The sequence below is a fragment of the Pseudorca crassidens genome, chromosome 10 (genome assembly GCF_039906515.1).
Source record: "Pseudorca crassidens isolate mPseCra1 chromosome 10, mPseCra1.hap1, whole genome shotgun sequence".
Classification (NCBI taxonomy): domain Eukaryota; kingdom Metazoa; phylum Chordata; class Mammalia; order Artiodactyla; family Delphinidae; genus Pseudorca; species Pseudorca crassidens.
The window spans coordinates 13,549,428-13,576,784 of NC_090305.1; the positions used below are offsets into that span (position 1 = coordinate 13,549,428).

The following is a 27,357-nucleotide window of genomic DNA, read 5'->3' on the forward strand; positions in this document are numbered from 1 at the left end:
AATATTACAAAAAAAGAAACAGACTCACAAATACAGAGAACAAACTAGTAGTTACCAGTGGAGAGAGAGAAGTGGGTGGGCACCAGACAGGGGTAGGGATAGTGAGAGATACAAACTACTACATATAAATGTATAAGCTACAAGGACATATTTATTGTACAGCACAGGGAACACAAGCGATATTTTACAATAACGATAAAGGGAGAATAACCTTTAAAAACTGTGAATCACTATGTTGTACATCTGAAACATATAATACTGTAAATCAATTATATCTCAAAAAAATTTGTATATCCTCTCAGACATTCTGTATGCATACACATTTTCCCTAATCACATAATCATGCTTATGCATTATGTTCTGTGACTTGTTTTTTTCATTTATCATATAATTTTGTCTCCACATACAGAGCACATTCCATGTGAAGACCACATTCTATTTTATCAGACTGACTTAGCATCATTATTTATGTAATTGTTTTCTCAATATTCTATCAAACATACAAGCACTTATATTTGCAGACTTTGTATTCTTTTTGGATAAATCCATGGTTCTTTAAATATGTAAGAGAAACATGAGGAGAAATTATTTAAGAAATATGCCTAAGTGACCCACAAAAAATCTGACTGTAAGTCTGAAATTGGGCCCATAAAGCAGCCTAAGTACTGCAAGGTATCCTCAGAATCAATGGATAAACAATAATTTGTGGAACTGCCCTGTCATACTGGATCAGAGTACATGCTCACTTTTGCTTATGAGAGATACTGTGGATCCAAAGGTTTTCTGTTACGCTATACTGCATAAATAGTAAATGACAATGTATATTTCCCCCATGCTCTCCAACACTGGATAATAACCTTTTCTGATTTCTGTCAATCTGCTGTGTCCAGTGGCATCATTACTATCTGCATTTATTTAAATGACATATTGAACACCCTTCCCTGTTCATTAGTCATTTATATTTCTTCTGTTAACTGCTCATTGATATAGTTTATCTTGCTAATAAAATTAGTCCAATCTAGTTTTTGATCAGTAAGATTAGTGTGACATGATCTGAAATATCACAACTAATTTTTTTCACTGTTGGTTGAAACCATTATTTTTTTGATGGTGTCCTTTGTAATATAGAAAATAATATGCATTTTTACAGAGACTTCTACCATTCCAAGACTAAGAAATAAAAAATTTTACTCTCTTCTTTTTGGTAGTATTGCTTTTATTTCAATATAATGTTTAATCTTGATTCCATATGGAATCAGTTATGATGAAGTAGTCAGGGAATGATTTAGCTTCATTGTTTTCCAAATGGTTAGTCTGTTTATATTCTAAAATAATCTTCTTAAGTAAGCCATCTTTTCCTCACTGATCGAGAAGCCACCACTACCACATAGTAAATTCTAGGAGGCCTTCCCCAACGATATATATCTATACCAGTACCATAATGTTTTAGATCCTATAGCTTTATAACACATTTAATACCTGTAAAAGTTACTCTGACTTACATCACATTTCCCTTACTCTTTTTCAGGATTTCTCTATTCATTTTCTGGTGTATTTTTAAGAACTTTAGAATCATTTGTGAAGTTTCCAAAAGACTCTCTTCCAGTTAGGCTGGAATAAGTGAGGCCCTAGACTAGCCCTTCTTACTGTAAGTAACTATAAAAGTGGACAATATACATGAGGTAGTTAACTTTCAGACAACAGAAAACGGACAAGAAAAACTCACAGTGAGCCCTATCACTACCCAGCTGTCTAGGAACGTTTCCAGACCTGGCAGAGAGAGTTGGAGTCAAAGCAAAATACAGTAGGCAGAAATCAGAATTAAGGGTATTGAACAGTAGAAAACTACGCAGGAAGGGGCCTCCAGAAGTCTACACAGGAGTGTCCAGAGCGTGGACGGGCTATACACACACAGAGCAAGACCACCTAAGGCTTACCAAATAGCAGCTGCTATGAAATTGAGAAAACAGCTACTAGAAGGTTGATCAGTGCTAGGGGGAAAAAGCAGTGCTGAGGACAGTGAAGTTCCAAGACTGCCAGAATTTAGAGGCCCCATAAACACTTCCTTAAATAACCCTGGCATTCAGCTGAGATACCAGAAGAGCTTTCCCTTGAGACCAAGGGCCATGTCCTAGAACAAGACCTGCTGTAAACCCACCTAAAAAGCCACAGAGGAGACAGAGTTTGAAAAAGCCACAGAGGAGACAGAGTTTGGAGGCTAAATCCCTCCACCTTAGGGGACTTAACACACACCTTAGATTTTCCACAGATGGACATTAATAAAACATAAAACTATATAAGAGTTCAAAATGATCATTCAGTAACAACTGCTTGCTGAAACAAGAATCAATACTTCTCAGAGGAAGACAACAGAACCCAGAATCTCCATCCATATTCTACAAAATAATTTAGTCAAAAGTCACTTGAAAAATCACATTTTAAAAAATGCTTCTATTGTTTCACCATGACACATGATTTCTGGCCTGTGGATGACTGACATATTAAGCAGTGGTTTCCATATTCCAAGTATAAATAAAGAACAATAGATTTGCCATATATATGAAAAACTAACAGCTAACATCATACCTAATGGTGAAAGACTGATTTTCCTCCAAGACCAGGAATAAGATAAGAATGCCTGCATTCCCCACTTCTATTTAACACAGGATTGGAAACTCTAGCTAGAGTAATAAGGCAAGAAAAAGAAACTAAATTCATCCAAATTGGAAGGGAAGAAGTAAAATTATGTTTTCAAATGATATATCTTATACGCAGAAATCCCTAAATATTCCACCAAAAAAAGTGTTAGAATAAACAAATTCGGCAAAGTAGCAGAATACAAAATCAACATACAGGGCTTCCCTGGTGGCGCAGTAGTTGGGAGTCCGCCTGCCAATGCAGGGGACACGGGTTTGTGCCCTGGTCCGGGAAGATCCCACATGCCGCGGAGCAGCTAGGCTCGTGAGCCATGGCCGCTGAGCCCGCGCATCTGGAGCCTGTGCTCCGCGACGGGCGAGGCCATAACAGTGAGGCCCGCGTACCGCAAAAAAAAAAAAAAAAAAAAAATCAACATACAAAAATCAGTTTTGTTTCTATACACTAACAATGAACAATCTAAAAAGTAAATAAAGAAAATGATTGCATCATTAATAGCTTCAAAAAGAATAAAACAGGAATTAACTAAGGAAGGAAGTGAAAGACTTGCATGATGAAAACTACAAAACATTGCTGAAAGAAATTTAAGAAGATGTAATAAATGGGAAGACATCCCATGTTCTTAGATTGGAAGACCTAATGTTGTTAAAATGTCAATACTACCCAAAGTGATTTGCAGATTCAATGCAATTCCTTTAAAAAAACCAATGACTTTTTTTGACAAAATAGAAAAATTCATCCTAAAGTTCTTATGGAATCTCAAGGGACCACTTATAACCAAGATAATCTTGAAAAAGAACAACATTGGAGATCTCACACTTCCTGATTTCAAAAACTTATTTCCAAACAGTAATCAAAAGTATGCTGCTGGCATAAAGACAGACAGGTAGACCAATGGAAAAGAATAGAGAACCCAGAAATAAACCCTTGCATACATGGTCAAATGATCCTTGACACAGTGCCAAGACCAATCAATGAATGGGGAAAGGGCAGTCTCTTCCACAAATAATCTTGGGAAAACTGGATACGCACAGGCAAAAGAAGGAAACTGGACCCTTATCTTACACTATATACAAAAATAAACCCAACCTGTTTTAAAGACCTAACATAAGACCCCAAACTGTAAAACTTATAGGAAAAAAAACAGAGAAAAGCTTCAAGACATTAGTCTTGGCAGTGATTTCTTAGATATGACAGGCAACAAAAGAAAAAAGACATGTGGGACTATATAAAACTTAACTTTTGTGCACTAAGACACAATCAAGAATAAAAAGGCAACTTACAGAATGGTAGAAAATGTTTGCAAATCATATATATGATAAGGGGTTAATATCTAGAACACATAAAAGACTCCTATAACTCAACAACAATAACAAATCAAATAACCTGATTAAAAACTGGGCAAAGGACTTGAACAGACATTTCTCCAAAGATGATATACAAACAACCAAAAGCATATGAAAAGATGCTCAGCATCACTAGTCATCAGAAAAATGCAAATGAAAACCACAGTGAGATACCACTTCACACTCATTAGGACAGCTACTATCAGAAAAAAAGAAAGTAATGTTGGCATGCACGTGGAGAAGCTAGAAACCTTGTGCACTGTTGAGAGGAAATGTAAAATGGGTGTGGCCACTGTGGAAAACAGTATGGTGGTTCCTCAAAAAATTAAAAATAGAATTACCATATGACCCAGCAATTCCACTTCTGGGTATATATCCAAAAGAACTGAAAGCAGAGTCTCAAAGAGATGTGTACAACCATGTTTCTAACAGCATTATTCACAAGAGCCAAAGGTGGAAGTAACGTTAAGCATCCATCAACAGATGAATGAATAAATAAATGTGGTAAATACATACAGTGAATGTTCTTCAGCCTTAAAAAGGAAATAAATTCTGATATATGCTACAATAATGTGAATGAACTTTGAAGACATTCTGCTAAGTGAAATAAGTCAGTCACAAAAGATTAAATACTGTATGATTCTACTCATATAAGGTACGTAGTCAAAGTCATAGAGAAACTACAGTGGTGTTTGCCAGGGGCAGGGGGGAGGGGGAATGGGGAATTAGAATTTAATGTATATGTAATAATTTCTTATCAAGCTTGCTCAAGTTAAGACAGAAACTGGCTGGAGCTTCGAAATCTACTGGTATTGGCATTTAAACCTATTGGCATCTAAAGATTATCATATTTCAATTTCTCTGCAGTCAGGATTCATACATATACAGGCTGAAATGTTTCTTAGAGTATTAAGTATTCTAACTTTGTAGTATGTTATATCCTAAAAGTGCTTTTTACTTACCCATTCTCTCATGCCTACAGCAGTTCATCCTATAGGATAAAAGTGATAGGACAACTTTCTAGATATTGGCAGACATTTACTAAATCTAGTATATACAGAAGCTATAGAGAAAAAAGAAATCTAGTATGATATACTTCTACTGGAAGGTATGCTGCTAATAGCAATGCCAGTTTTTTATATTTACAGAGCTTCCTTAACCTCCAAATCAGGCCCAATAAAGGATGCATTTGGGGATAATAAGACTAAATAAGGCCACATCATCTACAGATTCACATCAGCCGTAAATGCCCAGTTTCTAAGAGTACACCTATGATCACATAGTATCAATCAGCCAATGCAGTCTACAACTTCAATCTACTGCTGACTAGCATACTAAATATGCCATTGTGGGGCTCTCAGAGGCGTGAACTCTTACTGAATCAATAAAAATCTAACGGGTACATTATTTGAGGTTCTTCTCACTGATCCATTTCATTACCCTAGCAGAAGAAATCTAGACACCTAATGGCTCACCATCATTAAGACAGTCAGTACAAGGAGGTACATATAAGCAGACAGTTGCAGACAACAGATCTGAAAGGGGCCACAGATTCTATAACTGTCATACTGCACTGTGCTATTTGAAGAATGTCCTATACGCTCCAGCTCCAGTTACTATTAATACAAAAGTTACAGTGGTGAAATTACTATTTAGTAAACAACACTCAGGACTGTTATATCTAAATTATTTTAAGCTTTTGATAATTTTACACTACTTTAAAAGCAAGTATATCTAAGTTATTTTTTGTGGTACGCGGGCCTCTCACTGTTGTGGCCTCTCCCGTTGCTGAGCACAGGCTCCGGACGTGCAGGCTCAGCGGCCATGGCTCACGGGCCTAGCCGCTCCGCGGCATGTGGGATCTTCCCAGATCAGGGCACAAACCTGTGTCCCCTGCATCAGCAGGCGGACTCTGAACCACTGTGCCACCAGGGAAGCCCTCTAAGTTGTTTTGAGAATGCATTGTCAAATTTAAGAGTAATGTTTCACAGAGTAAACATAAACTGATTTGCTACATCTAGTAAGATCTATATTCACCATACTGGGGAGTTATCAACAGTACTGTAGTCACACATGTGACTACAACTATTGAATAAATACTTTGAGAAAGGTGGAGGCAGATTGTGAGACGAGAACTGCCTGGAACTTACAGATTTTAAGACAGGAGCAGGAGTCAGCTCTTAGACAAGACAGAGGGAAAATGCCATCAAGTTTTTGAAGTTAATATCAGAAAGCTGTTCACAATTTGCTTCTAAATAATCAGGGGAGTTAGACGGAGAAGGTAGGTAAATAGATGTGGGAATAAAGAAAACAAAGTCAGCCATAAGCTCGTTGTCTTTGAAGCTGGGTTACAGGTACATGGAGGTTCATTGTACTATCCTCCTTACTTTTGTAGTTTGAAAATTTCCACAATAATTTAAATTTAGAAGTTATTCACAAAGGTGTGTGTAATATACACATAACAGAAAAGCTACCTTACAAACCTAATAATATAATGAATAAAATCCAAGTTGGAATTAACCTTGGCAGACCACTGAATTAATTCCATAATTTCAATGAAAATACAAACGGAAAAGAACTTTACAGATGTAAAATGAGAAACGCCATTAATCTCACAGCTGAATTAAATTCTTCAAGTTAGTTAATCCCCACAAGCATACTCATTAGGATGCAAAAGAAGGTTTCAGTCACTGTAGATATATGCTGCTGCACACTAAAAGTCTCCAGTCAAAAGAAAGAAAGAAGCTGTGGTCCCATTTGATGTCCAGAAAAGAGAACAATATAGAAGCAGTCACCTTAGAGATCTACCAAATAAAACCTCAAGATGGTTGCTGGTAATATATTAGAAAGAAATCTTGAACAGTACAGATATTAAAACTCCCTAAGTTACTCTAATAAAAATAAGCAAGGATTTGAAGACTAAGCCAAACTGAATATCACTAAGAAAACTTAGATTTGCCATTTCTCCCAAGTAAGAATCACTCTTTCAGCCCATTTCACCCTCACTAGTTTTCCCTTATAAGCAAATCAGGCAGGAAAATAAGTTACTAAGTATACCAAAATTAATAGGCACATATCCACATCAATTATTTAGGCAAGACAAGATTTCAGAGTTCAAAAACATTTTTATAATTATAAGTCAAAACATGTAGTGAAAGAAAAAATATATAAACTGAAAGAAACATATACTTGAGGGATAAAGTGGACTTCATCAAAATTTAAAATTTTGTGCTTCAAAGGACACCGTCAAGAAGCCAGAATAGGAGAAAATACTTGCAAATCATATACAGGTAAGGGCTTATATCCAGAATATGTGAAGATCTCTTTCAATTCAACTATAAAAAGACAAATAACCCAGTTAAAAATGGAAAAGGGGGATCTGCATAGCCATTTCTCCAAAGATGTATAAATGGCCAATAAGCATGAAATAAGCTCAATAAGCTCATTATTAGTCATCAGGGAGATGCAAATCAACACGAGATACCACTTCACGTCTACCAAAATAGGTATAATTTATGTTTTTTTAAAAAAGGAAAATTAGTATTTGTGAGGTTGTAAAGAAATTGCATTCTTCATACACCGCTGGTGGGAAGGTAAGATGGTGTAGCCACTTTAGAAAAACAGTTTTTCCTCAAAATGTAAAATTACCAGATGACCCAGCAATTCTCCTCCTAGGTATATACCCAAGAGAAAACATATCCACACAAAAATGTGCATAGTAATACTCAAACTGGCACTGTTCATAATACCCCAAAAGTAGAAACAATACAAATGTCCATCAACGGATGAATGGATAAATAAAATGTAGTTTCTCCATTCCATGAGCTATTACCTGGCAATAAAAAGGAAGTTCTGATACATGCTATGACATGGATGAACCTTGAAGACATTATGCTAAGTGAAATAAGCCAGTTACAAAAGACCACATATTTTATGATTCCATTTATATGAAATGTCCAGTATACAGATTGGTGGTTGCCTAGGGCTGGAGGGGTAGGGATGGGGAGGGACTACTAATGGGTATAGGATTTTGCGGTGATGGGGAGGGAAGGATGGTGATTAAAATGTTCTAAAATTGACTGTGGTGACTGAACAACTCTGTATATACCAAAAACCACTGAACTATACAATTTAAATGGGTGAGTCCTATTGTTAGGTGAAGTACATCTCACTAAAGCTGTAAAAAATATATAAAGTGAAATGACAGAGTAATATTCCCAAATATGTCACATTCATGGGTTACACTGAAGCTATTTAATACTTGTAAACTCCACAAAAACGCCATAAACGGATCCACAAAAGCATTTAAAATGCAGGGTCACTCAGTGGTAAGATTAATGAAGTGGCCCAGCTGCACTAGCTGCAGAGGACAGAAGACAACTGCAGTGACACCATACCCAAGTCCGTGTGCTGTGGGAAGCACTGCCACGCTGCTCCTTTAGTGCCACGACCTACTCAAAGGGCTTCAACTTTACTTTTTTCAAAACCACTTCTGAGGGTACAGAGGAGAACAAAGATTATCTTGACCAAAGCCACATGACTAACAATTGGTGTTATGAAAATTCAAACCCAAAGTCTAACAGCAGAGCTTGCACCCTCAACTGATATATTTCAGCCTCCCTTAATAAACAAAAAAGCTGATAAATAAAAAAGATTTCTAATTTGAAGGTGATCATCACCCTCCTCCAACATCGTTTCTGTACTACACAATTAGATTTACCATAGCCAGGTAACATAAACATATTTTAAATTAAGGCATGAAAACCTATCATTCACAACAAAATATCCACATTCCATTTACCTTCTGTATTACTGACTGTTGGCTCAGGAGTGATTCTCCCATCATGAATGTTAGGGTTCTCCTCATCAGCATATATTATATGGTCATCTTCCCTATTTTCCGGCCACTGTGCCACCTCTCTTGTGTCTGTTGAGCAGCTACATACGTCTTCACTCTTGTTAAAGTATCTTTGTAACCATCCTGGCACAATATTCTTAACAGATTCTGTAACCCTGCTGAGAATGCCCTGTTGGGGGGAAAACATGTAAGGCAGTTTTAGAAATTTATCTTTTAAATAAGTACCTATTTACAGAAAGCCATACCAAGCAAAACACAACTGTTTCCAACAAAGTTTCCTAAAATTCAGTTACGTGAGTTAATGTTGACGTAATGTATTTTACAAATTCTATACTTTATAAAATTCCTACTTTTTTCTTTCTTTCATATGCATATGTCCATGAGCCAATAATTGTCCCAAATGGCCATACTATTCTAATCTTTAAAAAACTCACAGGTCTTCAACTAAGCAATATAAATTTTAGATTTAGTAATAAGATATGCACTAAAATGTTATAATCCCAGACAAAAGGCATCCATCTTGATCCCAGCATATTAAAAGAAGCAATAAATACCTTCAACAGCTTCCTCAAATATTTTATTGCACATTCTTTAAGAATAAAAATTTAGACAAATGAGAATTTTTTTAAAAGGCAATAAGACAACTAATCCAACATAATAAACTCAAGAAATAATCTAAGATTTTTTTTTGATGGTAAAATTTTGTTATATCAAATGTTGCCTGAAAACCAATTATTTTATTACAGTAACTTTTAAAGGGAGAAAAAGATGTGGTATAACAACTACCAGCATTATTAACATTCATCATAGAACAGACACTGTTCTCAGCAGTTTAAACATATTATTCAATTTAATCCTCACAATAATTTTATGAAATTGGTTTTAACCGTGCCACTTTACAGATGAAGAGAGACAATGAAGTTAAGTAACTTGCCCAGGTACAAACACAACTGCTGTGGTATATCTAGGATAGAGTAAAAGCATTGACTTCGGGGTTGGCAGGCTGTACTACGATTTACTCTAGGTAAATAAGAATAACACTCTCTCCTACTATTACCTGATAGGAATTATAATGAAGATCAAATGAAGTAATGTGAAAGCACTTCACAATTTACTAAATATTAACAGAAACATACACTGATAATTTTATTACTAATGAGAAAAAAAATTAGCAGAAACAAGCTGGGGTGAGGTAATCAGTTTTAGGCAACAATTCCCTTCACAGAATAGGATTTCAGAGAGAAAGTCACGGAAGGGAAAGAATGAATCAGCAGGTACATTAAAAAAAAACAGTAAAGTTAAGGCAGAACACATGAACCTTGAAAGCAAACCCAAGACAAAGAGGCCTTGAAAAATTCTGTCAATAGGAAAGATGGAAGACACCTCTGATATAAGCACTTGAATAGTATTTTCCTGATTATCTGAAAAGCTGTAGGTAACAACTGGGAAAAAAGTAATTACTTTTCCTCCAAACAGAAACTTTGAACAGATCTACATTGTGTAAGATCTCTAACAACACATGAAGCCAGCAGCCCTAGAATACTCACTAATGAAAAACACAAATTCACTGTTCCCCTTTTCTATGCCAATGTTACACAGTATTAGTTTCTTTGGAAAGAAAGATTCTATACCTACTCCAAGATTTAACATTTATAAAAACATTCATGTTTATTATTTTGCTAATTATTTATATTTAAATATTTATTTACCCCCTCCCCATATTCCAAAAGACTTGAAAGTGCTTTCAATACATAACACAGTTTAAATAAGAAAAAAAAAAAGACACACTTGATACAAAGCGATGTTAAGGCACTACAGCAAGAACTTAGTGTAAAATAAATCTTTTGTAGACTTCCTCTAAGGGGTTTAGCTACTAAAAGTATCAGAGATTCCTGTGATCTCTAGTCACTGAAGGAGGCAAGTACAGAACAACTTAAAATTAGCACCGTACTTAACCAAAGGTCACTTATGTGGCAGCATTAGGTATTGTGGAGAATAATCAGTAAAAATTGAACAGTCAAAATGGATTAAAAAAAAAAAAAGCTCCTTCGTTGAAACTCATGAATTTTGCTTGGAGACCTTCTCTTTTCTAAACTAAAATGTAACCAATTTATTTAGTCTCAGCCCAGAGCAGCTTAGTACAAAATTACGGTGAGAGGGCTTCCCTGGTGGCGCAGTAGGTAAGAATCCGCCTGCCAATGCAGGGGACACGGGTTCGAGCCCTGGTCCGAAAGATCCCACATGCCGCAGAGCAACTAGGCCCGTGCACCACAAGTACTGAGCCCATGGGCCACAACTACTGAAGCCCGTGCACCTGGAGCCTGTGCTCCACAACAAGAGAAGCCACCACAATGAGAAGTCCCCGCACCACAGCGAAGGGTAGCCCCCGCTTGCCTCAACTAGAGAAAGCCCGCATGCAGCAACGAAGACCCAATGCAGCCAAAAATAAATAAATAAAATAAATAAATTTTTTAAAAAATTACAGTGAGAGAGGAATTACTAATGGCACAATGAATGACAGCATGATGCACTTGACAACAAAATTAAATACAGATGCTAAAATTGACCTGGAACCATTATTAAAAAGAAATATCCCCTTACTTCAATATGCCTCTATAGGGTAAATGACCCTAAGTCATCAAGAAAAGTTAAATTAAGCTCAGTATACCCTAGTACTAGTGGTTCCCAAGATGTGGTCCCTTCACCATTTATATCTGCATTACCTAAGGCCCAACCCCAGCCCTACTAAATTCAGGAGACAGGGCTCACCTGTTTTCACAAACCTTCCCAAGTGAACCTGATGTATGCTATAGTTTGAGAACCACCAATCTCATTAAAGAGATTAGGAAATTAGATACATTTCAGGAAATCACAATACAATTCAGGGAAGAAATCCCTCTACAAGAGGTGAATAAAATTATGTATACTTAAATCTTAATATTCAGTTATCTGGAAAACATACATGTGGAGCACTAGTCAGACAATAATTAAAATATATCATAATATTAAAATGCTATTTAATGAATCAGAAAAACAAATCTTATAGTGGACTGTGCTGAATACAATGTGGATTAATAACTATTTCCCCAGTGTTTCCCAAACTGTAGCCATGATTTTTACCTGTACTGTTATTTAATGGTTTTCTATCTATTTATTTTATTTCTCTTAATAAACAGTTTTTCCTATACGATAAAATCTTCCTGACTGGCTGTCTCAACGAACTGGCTTCTGGATTGGCTCATGAGAGATTCTGGAGGATATTAGATATTAGAGTATGGGAGGAAAGAGAAGTCTTTCTTCCTGTGCTCCCTCTGCTCAAGCGCCCCTTCTCCAAAACTACAGCTCCAGCCAGGTAGCCCTTCCTCCACTCCAGTTGCACAGATTCTTCCCTTTATCCATCCAGTCCTAGGGATGGTAGCAGCTTCCCACTGTTGCTAGTCTCTGGGTATCCTGCTATCCTGCATGTTATTCCTTTAATCACCACCATATCTTTGAGTAGACTCTTTCTTAAAGATATTTCAGCTGAACCATCTGGAGAACTGTTTCCTGTTGGGTCCTTACTTGTTAAATTTGTTTTCTAGTTAACATGAAAAATAAAAAGTCAGTCCACGTATCAGTTAGATTCATCTTCTTTAGCAACAATGGAACACATATACCACACTTGGGGAAGCACTCACTATCCAAAAGTTACATCCAACTTTTATCTCTGTAAAACAGTACATAAACGGACCAGGAAAGAGGCTTACCCTGATGAATATTTTAATATCTTATCTAGCTCACAGAGGTAAAAGGCAAACATTGCTTTTCTTCATTTAATCTATACTTATTGATCACATACTACATGTCAGGCAAGAACACTAGGGATAAAAAACAGGGAACAGGTTCCTGCCCTCTTGGAGCTTAGATCCTAAGTTAGGGAGACAAATAAGTATAACATGTAACACATGATATGGTGATTCAGTGCTATGGGCAGCAATAAAGCAATAAAGGGAAGCAAAATAGGGATAGTCGTTTTATATATGCAAAGACCTGAAAAAGTGAGAAATGAGCCATGTACGTTTCTAGCAGAGAAGTATTATAGGCTGAGAAAGCAAAAGGTGCAAAGACTCACATGTAGGAATGTCCTTGGCACGTGCCATCCAAGCTTCTCGTAACGCTGTTAATAAATGCAAAACCTGATAGACCTGAAATAACTATTTCGATCCTTCAAAATTCCCCTTTAATCATGTGTGTGTGCACGTACATGTATGTGTGAGAATGTACGTGTAACCTTTTGTTCTGTGGCTTATCCAGTGACTATAAAAAAGCCTAAAAAAGTGGTTCTCAAATTGGAATCTTCAGACCAGCAGCCTTGGTTTGGTGTCACCTAAGAGCATGTTAGAAATGTACATTTGTTTTAACAAGCTCTTAAGGTGATTCTTACGCAAATTAAAGTTTGAGAACCACTGTACTAAAATCATCTAAAAACTCTGACAAGTTTCCCAATTAAGGCCATGATAAACATAACCCTGAGTATAAACTTAACTACAAAATAAACTGTTTCCGAGATTATCTCATCAAAGATGTCATACCATTATACCAACTTTCATAAATACCTACTTTATAATATGAATTCTGAAAATCAAATATAGAAGTAAACAAAAGTAAAACATAAAAGGCTACCTTTGAATCTCTTTTATTTCCAGTTAAAGACTTAACATGCTTATTTATAGTAAATAACCCACTACCAGATACTAGAAGTTTAAAAAGCTGTTAGGGAAGAGAAATCTTCTGATTATGCACAGAATAGGGTAGACTGAAGATGTAAGGGACCCTGTCTATCATATAGATTTGGAGAAGTACTTCCCTGGCGGGCAATTTTTATGAGTTTCAAAGCACTTCAGCCACTAATGGAAAACTGAGAAAAAGTGAAGGAAGCTAGAAAAGGGGGAAAAATAGTTTTCTTATGGAAGAAAAGGTTCCTTTTACAATCACCAAAGAAGGTCTATCTTTTCAAGAGTTATTGAGATAATACGCTTCAGGTCTTTACAGGAATGGGGCAAATCAGCTTCCTATATGGACTTGAAGAAAGAATGTTTTGTGATATTAAAAATAATCAAGCAGGGCTTCCCTGGTGGCCCAGTGGTTGAGAGTCCGCCTGCCGATGCAGGGAACACGGGTTCGTGCCCCAGGCCGGGAAGATCCCGCATGCCGCGGAGCGGCTGGCCCGTGAGCCATGGCGGCTGAGCCTGCGCATCCGGAGCCTGTGCTCCGCAACGGGAGAGGCCCCAACGGTGAGAGGCCCTCGTACTGCAAAAAAATAAATAAATAAATAAGCAAGCAAACAAACCAACCAACCTTGCGGGGGAAAGAGGTACACTAAGTAAAGGTCTACTAAGCAGTGAATACTCAAATCCTACTTTACCAGAATAGCTTTCTCTCCACTTCCACAGGCTTCAGTGGTAAGCATAACTGCCATCATTGTAACTTGATGTTTAAGTTTTCCTACAGAAAATCTTCTCTGATCCTCCAAGTCTAGGACAGTCACTCACTTACATGCACCAACAGCACCCTGTACTTCCTACAGGCAATCTGTCATATGGGATGGTAATCACAGTCTATCACCTCCCCTGGAGGATCAGCTCTGTGAAGGTAGGCAACAGGTCTGTACAGTGTGCAGATTAGCTGGTGCATGATTTTAATTTTCTACAGCTGCACTAGTCAACCAGCTTTTTATTCCCACATACGAATATGCTGTGGCAAGTTTCAAAAAAGGACATCAATAATCCTAGAATTCAAAAAAAAAATAATACATTTGCTTGGTCTAACAGCTTCAACTTAAACAAATATTATTTTTGTTGCCACACTAATAGTCCTTCCTCCAAAAAACAACTTGTGAAGTTAGCCAAGAGCATGGGAAAACTGAACCATCCTCTGGAATGATAAATACCACAAAGCCAACTAAATGAAGAGAAGCAGAAAAGTAGTCAAAGAAATAAAAATTAATGAAGGGCTTATCAGAAAAAGCAACAAAACAAATGGGGCATTAAAATCTTTAAAATACTCCTCGTAGCCAAAGCAAAGTCTACACCAGATGATCCTAAGTAATGAAGTTAAATTCAAGGATTACAGGAGTGAATCTTTAAACCTGGACTGATTAAAATGATTGGACTTTTTTTATCCTCAAGAACTAAGGGTTCTTCATTTGGCAAACATGGCAAAAACAAAACAAAAACAAAACACCTCACAACAAAAACACTATCAAAATGTCACTGAGATCTAGAATAAATACTCAATTTGGGGGCCAGAAGTAAATTCAATACTATACACATATCAAGCACATCCAATCTGTAAGGTACTGTGAATATATTAGCTTTTCAAATTTCATTTAACCTGAGTTCAAGGGTTAATGAAAAAGGCTGAGGTGGGGCAAGGCTCTTCTACAATCCTAACTCAGAACTCATTTGTAATGGAAAAAAAATTCCTGTATATCGTCTCACCAATTTGTAATATCGTAATAACCAGAGACACCTCTCCTTATAAATACTATATAGCCTTCCTTCTTCTTATATAATGCTCTCTATTCCTATTAGTTTACTTGAGTTTTGACTTCAGTTCTATTCAACTGTTTTTTTGTTTGTTTTTTTGCTGCACCACGCTGTGTCGCTTGCAGGATCTTAGTTCCCCGACCAGGGACTGAACCCAGGCCCTCAGCTGTGAGAGCACAGAGCCCTACCACTAGACCACCAGGGAATTCCCTCAACTCTCCTTTCTTCACATTACCCTCTACTAAATAGCAGTATTCAGATTATAAAATCTTTCTCATGTAAACTTTACGGGATTGCTAACTATAAATATCAAACATAACCCATCTTCAGTTTTAAGGTTCTGAAGCCCTATTCTCCCAGAATACACTGCTGTTTTGATTTCTGTCTGTTCTTTCGGCTGCCTTTATTTTGTTGAAGCTTGTCACTGACTCTCAGTTTTCTTCCAGGGGCCTGTGAACTCTCTCCTTACCCACTCAACTCCCGTATCACTAGTCTCTCCACACTTCCTGGAAGTCTCATTTCATATAGATTCCCTAATCAGTTTTCCCCCTGCTCCATCCAAGCCCAAGTGAAGAACAAGGGCTAAGAACCCAAGACTTCACATGAGACTTAAAGAATATCTAATTATAAATATAAAAAAACTTAAACACTAAATAGTAAAAACCTAGATGCCATTCTAATCTTTCAGTTAGTTTCAGCTTTTTAATATATCCATTCTAACATTACTTATTTTAACAATGCATCTCTATTATAAAGTATTCAAATTCTAATGCAGTTATACTGAATCTAGTTTCAATAATCTGAATTTAACCTAAGCTATTATTTGTCACATTTTACAACCTACAGATAGTCATTTAGCAGCCAAGTTTCTCCTAACCACCCAGTCCAAATCTTTCTAGCCACGTAAAATCCATTCCTCATACTTTTCATTTCTCTTCTCAACATCAAGAGATAAACTCAAAAAACATGAGCATAGGGACTTGCCTGGTGGCACAGTGGTTAAGAATCTGCCTGCCGATGTAGGGAACATGGGTTTGAGTCCTAGTCTGTTAAGATCCCACATGCTGCGGAACAACTAAGCCCATGTGCCACAACTACTGAGCCTGTGCTCTAGAGCCCGCAAGGCACAACTACTGAGCCCACGCTCTGCAACAAAGAGAAGCCACCGCAATGAAGAGTAGCCCCCACTCGCTGCAACAAAGACCCAACGCAGCCAAAAATAAAATTAATTAATTAATTTAAAAAAACAAAACATGAGCATAATAGTTATTGTAGCTAAGAAAATTTTAAATTACAACCGGCCACAATTTTCAACGTCCTTTAAGACTAACACTAATTCAGGAAGGAGAAACATGACCTGGCTTAGTCTCTTATTTTTAGAGATCTACATTATAGAGGTGGTATTAATAGATAATTAACAGTAATCAAACAACAAGGACAAGAAAAGGAGTCCCTAAGAGACCTTTCAAACTAGCAATAGGAGACACAATAAAAGCCTAAAGCAACTTAATCCACTAAAAGTTATCTACAAGATATTGTCACTTTCCTTTCACAGTCTGTTTGAAAATTGGGTGTTAAAGTTTATTCTTAAGTCACAAGCAAAGGGGTAGGGAAGCTGAAATATCTTTAGACGGAAGAGGCGTTCTACCATCCTTTTTCCAACAGTAAACACAGTAAATTGTATCTGGTAGCAAGACTTTCAACTGGGCTTAGCAACACAGAAGAATCCTTTAAAAATATATTACAGAGAGGGCGGAGTTAAGATGGCATACTAGGAGGACGCAGAATTCGTGTCTCCTCACCACTAGGGCACCTACCAGGCACCAGTGGGGAACCACAGACACGGGAAGAACCCCCAGCGACCAGGTAGGACAGGGGGCGTGGGGAGAGTGAAGGCAGAGGAGAAGTGGAGGCTGGATGGGACTGGCGCCCCTGAGGGGCGGTTGGGGGAGGGGAAGGGATCCCACGCCCGAAGGGGGAAATTGGGGAACCACTGGGAGGGCAGAAGATCAAAAGGGAGCGTGCCCACTTGGGCCCCTGGGAGCCTGCTGAGATCCCGGGCCTGATCCTCTGCCCACCAAGGGCCCCTCCAGCTGCATGGGTCCTGAGGGACTAGGAGGGAGGGAAGGGGGAGCAAAAGTAAAGGCCGCAACTCTGGGACCGGCACCCCTGAAGTGTGGCTACGGGAAGGGAGGGGTTCCTACAGCAGCAGGACCCACACCGGTTAGGGGTCCAGTGGCTACGGGGGAGACGGTGGGGGAGGGGCACAAAGGAACGGGAGGGGCACAAAGGAACGGAAGGGGCACAAAGGAACGGAAGGGAACAGGGCCCGTGCTCTCCCTGTCCACTTGGGCACCAGGACGCCTGCTGGGCTCCCAGGCCTAATCCTCTGCCCTCGGAGTCTCTCCTGCCACGCAGAGCCCAAGCCCCGCCCCTGCCCCCCCACCCAGGGCCCCACTTCTGCCCTCAGAGATCCACTCTGAGACCCCTTCCAATGCGCTGGGCCTAAACCCCTCCCACACACCCTCAACCAGGGCCCTAGGAACTCCACACTCTGGAGGCCCTCCTTTGGAGGTGCTGCCTCACCCCTTCCAAGCAGGTCCTAAGCAGAGGCCCCGCCCCACGCTTGAACAGTCACCCTGCCTAGGCCCTGCCCAACGCTAAACTCTGCTCCTGACTCAGTTCCACCCCCGCCTAAACTCCGCCAAGCTTTTTTTGACTCCCATAGCCAACGCTTTTTTATTTTCTTTTTTCCTCTTTTAGATTGGGGTTCTGTTTTACCTTGTTGATTCACTGTTCCGATTCTTTTATATTTTTATTTTCCCTAATAAATCTTTTATTTTTCTAATTTTATTTTATTCTTTATACCTTGTTATTGTTCTCTCCTTTTGGTTTGTTGCCCCCCCCTTTTTTTCTTTTTTCTGTTGTAGTTTTATTTTAACTTGCTGCAGTTGTTTCAACTACAGTTTTATTTTTCCTAATATATTTTTTATCTTTCTAATTTTATTTTCTTTTTTATTCTTTGATACTGTAGTGCTCCTTTTTCTCTCTCTCTCTCTTTTTTTTTTTTTTATCGTGCCACAAAACTTGCAGGATCTTGGTTCCCAGGCCACAGGTTAGGGCTGAGCTCCTGTGGTTGGGAGCTCTGAGTCCAAACCACTGGACTAACAGAGACCCTCAGACACCAGGGAATATCAATCTGAGTGAGGCCTCGCGGAAGTCCTCATCTCAGCATCAAAAACTGGCTCTATCCAACTGCCTGCAAACTCAAGCACTAGATGTCTCAGGCCAAACAACCAGTAGGACAGGAATACAGCACCACCCAAAAAAAAAAAAATATATATATATATATATATATATATATATTACAGACTAAGTAGCAAGGTAAAAACCTACAAGACCAAATAAATGAACACAAACTAGGCAACCTACCCCCCAAAAAATTCAGAGTAATGACAGTAAAGATGATCCAAAATCTTGGAAACAGAATGGAGAAAATACAAGACACACTTAACAAGGGTCTAGAAGAACTAAAGAGCAATCAAACAGTGATGAACAACACAATAAATGAAATTAAAAATTCTCTGGAAGGAACCAATAGCAGAATAACTGAGGCAGAAGAACGGATAAGTGACCTGGAAGATAAAAGAGCAGAAATAACTACCGCAGTGCAGAATGAAAAAAAAAAAAAAGAATGAAAAGAATTGAGGACAGTCTCAGAGACCTCTGGGACAACACTAAACGAACCAACATTCAAATTACAGGGGTCCCAGAAGAAGAAAAGAAAGGGTCTGAGAAAATACTTGAAGAGATTATAATTGAAAACTTCCCTAACATGGGAAAGGAAATAGTCAATCAAGTCCAGGAAGCGCAGAGTCCCATACAGGATAAATCCAAGAAGAAGCAGGCCAAGACACATATTAATCAAACTATCAAAAATTAAATACAAAGAAAAAATATTAAGAGCAACAAGGAAAAAGCAACAAATAACATACAAGGGAATCCCCATAAGGTTAACAGCTGATCTTTCAGCAGAAACTCTGCAAGCCAGAAGGGAGTGGCAGGACATATTTAAAGTGATGAAAGGGAAGAACCTACAACCAAGATTACTCTACCCAGCAAGAATCTCATTCAGATTTGATGGAGAAATTAAAACCTTTACAGATAAGCAAAAGTTAAGAGAATTCACCACCACCAAACCAGCTCTAAAACAAATGCTAAAGGAACTTCTGTAGGCAGGAAACACAAGAGAAGGAAAAGATTTAAAAAACAAACCCAAAACATTAAGAAAAGGGTAATAGGAACATACATATCGATAACCACCTTAAATGTAAATGGATTAAATGCTCCAACCAAAAGACACAGACTGGCTGAATGGATACAAAAACAACCCCATACATACGCTGTCTACAAGAGACCCACTTCAGACCTAGGGACACACACAGAGTGAAAGTGAGGGGATGGAAAAGATATTCCATGCAAATGGAAATCAAAAGAAAGCTGTAGTAGCAATTCTCATTATCAGACAAAATAGACTTTAAAATAAAGACCATTACAAGACACAAAGAAGGATACGACATAATGATCAAGGGATCAATCCAAGAAGAAGGTGTAACAATTGTAAATATTTATGCACCCAACATAGAAGCACCTCAATATATAAGGCAAATGCTAACAGCCATAAAAGGGGAAATGGACAGTAACACAATAACAGTAGGGGACTTTAACACCCCACTTTCACCAATGAATAGATCAACCAAAATGAAAATAAGTAAGAAAACACAGGCTTTAAATGATACATTAACCAAGATGGACTTAATTGATATTTATAGGACATTCCACCTAAAAGTAACAATACACTTTCTTCTCAAGTGCTCATGGAACATTCTCCAGGATAAATCATATCTTGGGTCACAAAGCAAGCCTTGGTAAATTTAAGAAAACTGAAATCATATCAAGTTTCTCTTCTGACCACAATGCTATGAGACTAGTTATCAATAAAAGGAAAAAAACTGTAAAAAACACAAACACATGGAGGCTAAACAATACGTTATTAAATAACCAAGAGATCACTGAAGAGATCAAAGGGGAAATCAAAAAATACCTAGAAACAAATGACAAGGAAAACACGACAACCCAAAACCTATGGGATGCAGCAAAAACAGTTCTAAGAGGGAAGTTTATAGCAATACAATCCTACCTCAAGAAACAAGAAAAATCTCAAATAAACAACCTAAACTTACACCTAAAGCAATTAGAGAAAGAAGAACAAAAACACCCCAAAGTTAGCAAAAGGAAAGAAATCACAGAGATCAGATCAGAAATAAATGAAAAAGAAATGAAGGAAACAATAGCAAAGATGAATAAAACTAAAAGCTGGTTCTTTGAGAAGATAAACAAAACTGATAAACCATTAGCCAGACTCATCAAGAAAAAAGGGAGAAGACTCAAATCAATAAAATTAGAAATGAAAAAGGGGGAGTAAAAACTGACACTGCAGAAATACAAAGGATCATGAGAGATTACTACAAGCAACTATATGCCAATAAAATGGACAACCTGGAATTCCTAGAAAAGCACAACCCTCCGAAACTGAACCAGGAAGAAATAGAAAATATAAACAAACCAATCACAAGCACTGAACTTGGAACTGTGATTAAAAATCTTCCAACAGGGTTTCCCTGGTGGTGCAGCGGTTAAGAGTCCGCCTGCCAATGCAGGGGACACAGGTTCGTGCCCCGGTCCGGGAGGATCCCACATGCCACGGAGCGGCTGGGCCCGTGAGCCACGGCTGCTGAGCCTTTGCGTCCGGAGCCTGTGCTCCGCAGCGGGAGAGGCCACAACAGTGAGAGGCCCGCGTACTGCAAAAAAAAAAAAAAAAAAAAAAAAAATCTTCCAACAAACAGCCCAGGACCAGATGGCTTCACAAGCAAATTCTATCAAACATTTAGAGAAAAGCTAATACCTATCCTTCTCAAACTCTTCCATAATATAGCAGAGGGAGGAACACTCCCAAACTCATTCTATGAGGCCACCATCACTCTGATACCAAAACCAGACAAATGTTACGAACAAAGAAAACTACAGGCCAATATCTCTGATGAACATAGATGCAAATATCATCAACAATATACTAGCAAACAGAATACAGCAGCACATTAAAAGGATCATACACCATGATCAAGTGGGGTTTATCCCAGGAATGCAAGGATTCTTCAGTATACGCAAATCAATCAATGTGATACAGCATATTAACAAACTGAAGGATAAAAACCATACGATCACCTCAATAGATGCAGAAAAAGCTTTTGACAAAATTCAACACCCATTTATGATAAAAACTCTCCAGAAAGCAGGCATAGAGGGAACGTATGTCAACATAATAAAGGCCATATATGACAAACCCACAGCCAACATTGTTCTCAAGGGTGAAACACTGAAACCATTTCCGCTAAGATCAGGAACAAGACAAGCTTGCCCACTCTCACCACTATTATTCAACATAGTTTTGGAAGTTTTAGCCACAGCAATCAGAGACGAAAAAGAAATAAAAGAAATCCAAATCAGAAAAGAAGAAGTAAAACTGTCACTGTTTGCAGATTACATGATACTATACATAGAGAATCCTAAAGATGCTACCAGAAAACTACTAGAGCTAATCAATGAATATGGTAGAATAGCAGGATACAAAATTAAAGCACAGGGGCTTCCCTGGTGGCAGAGTGGTTAAGAACCTGCCTGCCAATGCAGGGGACACGGGTTCAAGCCCTGGTCCGGGAAGATCCCACATGCTGCAGACCAACTAAGCCTCTGCGTCACAACTACTGAGCCTGTGCTCTAGAGCCCATGCTCTGCAACAAGAGAAGCCACCGCAATGAGAAGCCCGCGCACCACAATGAAGAGTAGCCTGCACTCACCACAACTAGAGAAAGCCCGCGTGCAGCAACGAAGACCTAACACAGCCAAAAATATAAATAAATTAATTAATTAAAAAAATTAATGCACAGAATCTCTTGCATTCCTATACACTAATGTTGAAAAATCTGAAAAGGAAATTAAGGAAACACTCCCATCTACCACTGCAACAAAAAGAATAAAATACCTAGGAATAAACCTACCTAAGGAGATAAAAGACCTGTATGCAGAAAACTATAAGACACTGACGAAAAAAATTAAAGATGATACAAACAGATGGAGAGATATACCATGTTTTTGGATTGGAAGAATCAACATTGTGAAAATGACTATACTACCCAAAGCACTCTACAGATTCAATGCAATCCCTATCAAATTACCACTGCTATTTTTCACAGAACTAGAACAAAAAATTTCACAATTTGTATGGAAACACAAAAGACCCCGAATAGGCAAAGCAATCTTGAGAAAGAAAAACGGAGCTGGAGGAATCAGGCTCCTGGACTTCAAGTTGTACTACAAAGCTACAGTAATCAAGACAATATGGTACTGGCACAAAAACAGAAATATAGATCGATGGAACAGGAAAGAAAGCCCAGAGATAAACCCACACACATATGGTCACCTTATCTTTGATAAAGGAGACGAGTACACAATGGAGAAAAGACAGCCTCTTCAATAAGTGGTGCTGGGAAAACTGGACAGCTACATGTAAAAGAATGAAATTAGAACATTTCCTAACACCATACACAAAAATAAACTGAAAATGGATCAAAGACCTAAATGTAAGGCCAGACACTATAAAACTGTTAAAGGAAAACACAGGCAGAACATTCTATGACATAAATCACAGCAAGATCCTTTTTGACCCACCTCCTAGAGAAATGGAAATAAAAACATAAATCAACAAATGGGACCTAATGAAACTTAAAAACTTTTGCACAGCAAAGGAAACCATAAACAAGATGAAGACAGCCCTCAGAATGGGAGAAAATATTTGCAAATGAAGCAACTGACAAAGGACTAATCTCCAAAATATACAAGCAGCTCATGCAGCTCAGTATCAAAAAAACAACAACCCAATCAAAAATGAGCAGAAGACCTAAACAGACATTTCTCCAAAGAAGATATAGATTGTCAACAAACACATGAAAAGATGCTCAACATCACTAATCACTAGAGAAATGCAAATCAAAACTACAATGAGGTAGCACCTCACACCAGTCAGAATGGCCATCATCAAAAAATCTACAAACAATAAATGCTAGAGAGGGTGTGGAGAAAAGGGAACCCTCTTGCACTGTTGGTGGGAATGTAAATTGATACAGCCACTATGGAGAACAGTATGGAGGTTCCTTAAAAAACTAAAAGTAGAGCTACCATATGACCCTGCAATCCCACTACTGGGCATATACCCTGAGAAAACCATAATTCAAAAAGAGTTATATACCACAATGTTCATTGCAGCACTATTTACAATAGCCAGGACATGGAAGCAACCTAATTGTCCATTGACAGATGAATGGATAAAGAAGATGTGGCACATATATACAGTGGAATATTACTAAGCCATAAAAAGAAATGAAATTGAGTTATTTGTAGTGAGGTGGATGGACCTAGAGTCTGTCTTACGGAGTGAAGTAAGTCAGAAAGAGAAAAACAAATACCGCATGCTAACATATATACATGGAATCTAAAAAAAAAAGGTTCTGATGAACCTAGGGGCAGGACAGGAATAAAGACGCAGACGTAGAGAATGGACTTGAGACACGTGGAGGGGGAAGGGGAAGCTGCAACCAAGTGAGAGAGTGTCATGGACATATACACACTACCAAATGTAAAACAGACAGCTAGTGGGAAGCAGCCACATAGCACCAGGGAAATATCAGTTCGGTGCTTTGTGACCACCTAGAGGGGTGGGATAGGGAGGGTGGGAAGGAGGCGCAAGAGGGAGGGGATATGGGGATATATGTATACATATAGCAGATTCACCCTGTTATACAGCAGAAACTAACACAACATTGTAAAGCAATTATAGTCCAGTAAATATCTTAAAAAAACAAAAACAGTTATCTAAAAGGGAAATATATATATATATATATAAAATAACCATGACCATTAGCCAAGTAGCTACAAATAAAACATTTTTGAAAATACAAGGTCATCACATCTTTCCAATAATATTCTGTGCCTAATGAAATGGTTTTAATTAGTGACATCAGACCATTCTACTTCAAGTAATAGGTAATTGCCTTATCAAAGGACTTTCCAGGAAATGGAGACAACACCTGGGCTTTTTTGTCATTATCTGAAAAACTGGTGAGTAAATTGATAAACTATCACACACAAGGGCCTCTCATCACAAACAAAAAAACCTACTATGCATTAAATAATTTAACACTTGGATTTATTTTCTTATACACTTAAATGACAGGCATTTCTATGAGGAACATGTTAAAAATAATGTATTTTTACGCAGTTTAAGGTAGTTTAAAGGTTTGGCCTCATCACTCAGAAAACAAGTTTTTAAATCTAGTACAAACCTATAAAAGATTGAACTTTGGTACATAAAAAAAAAATACCTCTACTAAGAGGCAGCAAAATTCAGAGACGATAAAACATTTAAATCAAAAGGTTCTACTTAATCACAACAATTTCAAATGAGTCCTTACTCTATATGCCAGGCTCTGTTCTAAGAGCTTTCCTTATATTATCTCATTTAACCCCTCCCAACCATTTCCACTTTACAGATGAGTAAATTAAGCAGAGAGAACTTGTCCAAGTTCTGGCAGAATAGGGATTCAAATCCAGAGGCCCTGACTGTATTACAGCACATTTTTTTCCTATCAACTATTTCCATTTCTGTTTTCACTAACAGTATTAATTAAACATCTAGGATAAAGCAAATAAAGATAAAATAAAAGTCAAAACTACTCAGAGACTTCTGGAATGAGTTAAGTATTCAGCCATTAAATATCCCTCCTTTTCAAAACTGAGAACACTCTTTTGCCATCAGAATCCAAGCAGGACATAGTTATTTGGGACAAAGTATCATACAGAAGCTACCAAAACAACAAAAAAAACTACACTATCATATAAACCAAGATTAGGCAAACCACCGTCTGTGGACCAAATTCAGCCCTCAGCCTGTTTTCATACAGGCGGCAAGCTAGGAATGATTTTTACATTTTTTAAAGGGTTATAAAAACAGAACAAAGAACCTGCAGCAACAAAACCTAAAATATTTACTATATGGTCCTTTACAGAAAACGTTTGCAGACTCCTGATTTCAGCTACTGAATAGATAAAGGGGTTTCCTCCCCCCCTTTTTTAAAAATAGCTAAATGCAGAAACTGACTTGTAAGACAAACTGTATCTAGGAAGATAAAATGAGTGGATTCCCTTAGCTCCAAACCAGAAGACAACACCTCTGAAGCACACCCCCCAAAAAAGGGCAAAAATAAGTAGTTCCCTTCTCACCAGGAGGTGGCAGTAGATTCTTCCAGAGGCAAGGTTCTGGTTTGCCCATGGGCTCAAGTTTTTTGTGGTGGCTATTAAGAAAAGCAGCTTGACCTCTCCAGAGCTGACTTTCTGGGCCTGACAATCTGCACAAAAAGGAAAGGGGAAAGGAGACTGAACAGGTGACAAGAACTAAGCACATTCTCTTTACTGACCTGTTCACTCCCACTAGCAAAATGATACCATTTCCTAAATGCATCTGGGCTAAGAGTTAGGGGGTAGGAAAGAAGGCAAGTGAAGATGATCAACTTAATCATTTGGTGCTGTTCTTCATTTTTGCTTCTACAATTCTTAAGTTACTACCCTTCAGTTAGCTGAATAAGACAATGGATTCTTGTCTCCACAGCTTGAAGCAAGATGCCATTTTAAAGATCAGAAGTTAATAGGAAAAAAATGTGAACTTTAGATATACCTCAGCAGAGCTAAACCAGAATAAGTCAAAACAGGAAATTACAAGTCAGTCGAACACATGCGAAAGTCGCAGGTACTGCATGACTGCACAAGCTGGTTGGCCTGACAAGCAATGGCAAACATCCATCAACTAACAGTGCCAGATCGCTCATTCTTCTTTCAAGCCTCTACTACACAACCCAAAAACTTCATTTTTGCCCAGAAACCACTGGACATTTAACCAAAATACATTAGTACAAAACATGCCATGTCATGAAGCTCCTTGCTATTCATGATGACTCAGCAGTTGCTGCAAAACAGAGAGGTGACCGCCTAGGATAGTTGACAGCAACCAGGTAGTCTACAAGTTCACAAAAGTTCCAGTAAGGATTAAAGAAAGTCCTTATTTTAAGATTTAAAAAAAAAAAATCCTTAAAGTATTCTTTTGTATATTCCTGGATACTTTTCTTTGGTAGTATCTGCCAATATTAATACCTTCAGTGTTGATTAAGAAACCCCCAAACACCTTTGATCCAATTCAAAAGCTAAAAATGTACTTTCTTTTTCAATTAAATGGGTGGGGCAAAAAGCTGAACGTACTTTAGATAGGGGGAAATGATAAACTATCAGGCTTTAAAACAAAACCACACAGTCTGAAATCATACCAGCTCTAAGACAAATTGGATCATAGGTGTTACGTTGTTAAGGCATCATCTCCCCCAAATTAGATTTTTATCTAAGTACATTTAAAAATAAGGTGTGATTTTTGGCTTTTTCCACTCAGAATATATGAGCTCCTTTCTAAACTCTGCCCAGACCATCCAATGATCTGTATTTACAAATTTATTTTATGTAGTAACTTTCTTTTGAGGAGATCTAGAAAGCACTCAAAGACATTTATCTTCAGGAAAAACAGAAAGCATGTGTGTTTAACTTCCACTCAACCAAAGGATTCGGTTAAATGGCCAGGCGTGTGACCTGAATTCTCATCTTAAATCTGCCTGCAAGTACCCCTGCTCCTCACAAAGGAATCTGAAAACCAAGCTCTTTTTGGTATATATCTGGGGGAAAACCGGTGGGAGGTAAAAGTAAGGCCAAGACCTGTAACCGTAAGTAGAGAGCTACCTAGTATTATAAACCACAATTT

The 27,357-nt window shown here is 38.0% G+C and overlaps 1 protein-coding gene across 3 annotated transcripts in view; it reads right to left on the reverse strand.

Moving 5' to 3' along the window:
- NUP153 (nucleoporin 153) overlaps positions 1-27,357 on the reverse strand; it is a 74,068-nt gene that overhangs the window by 44,812 nt on the left and 1,899 nt on the right. For 2 of the 3 annotated variants that reach the window (XM_067752070.1, XM_067752069.1), the window contains exon 2: positions 8,803-9,028. Coding sequence is in view for 1 of the 3 variants with exons in the window: in XM_067752069.1 (XP_067608170.1) it covers positions 8,803-9,028 (226 nt within the window). In the remaining 2 variants the exon portion in view is untranslated. Of the gene's footprint in view, positions 1-8,802; positions 9,029-25,781; positions 25,907-27,357 lie in introns of all 3 variants that reach the window. The other variant, XM_067752071.1, reaches the window with a different exon arrangement.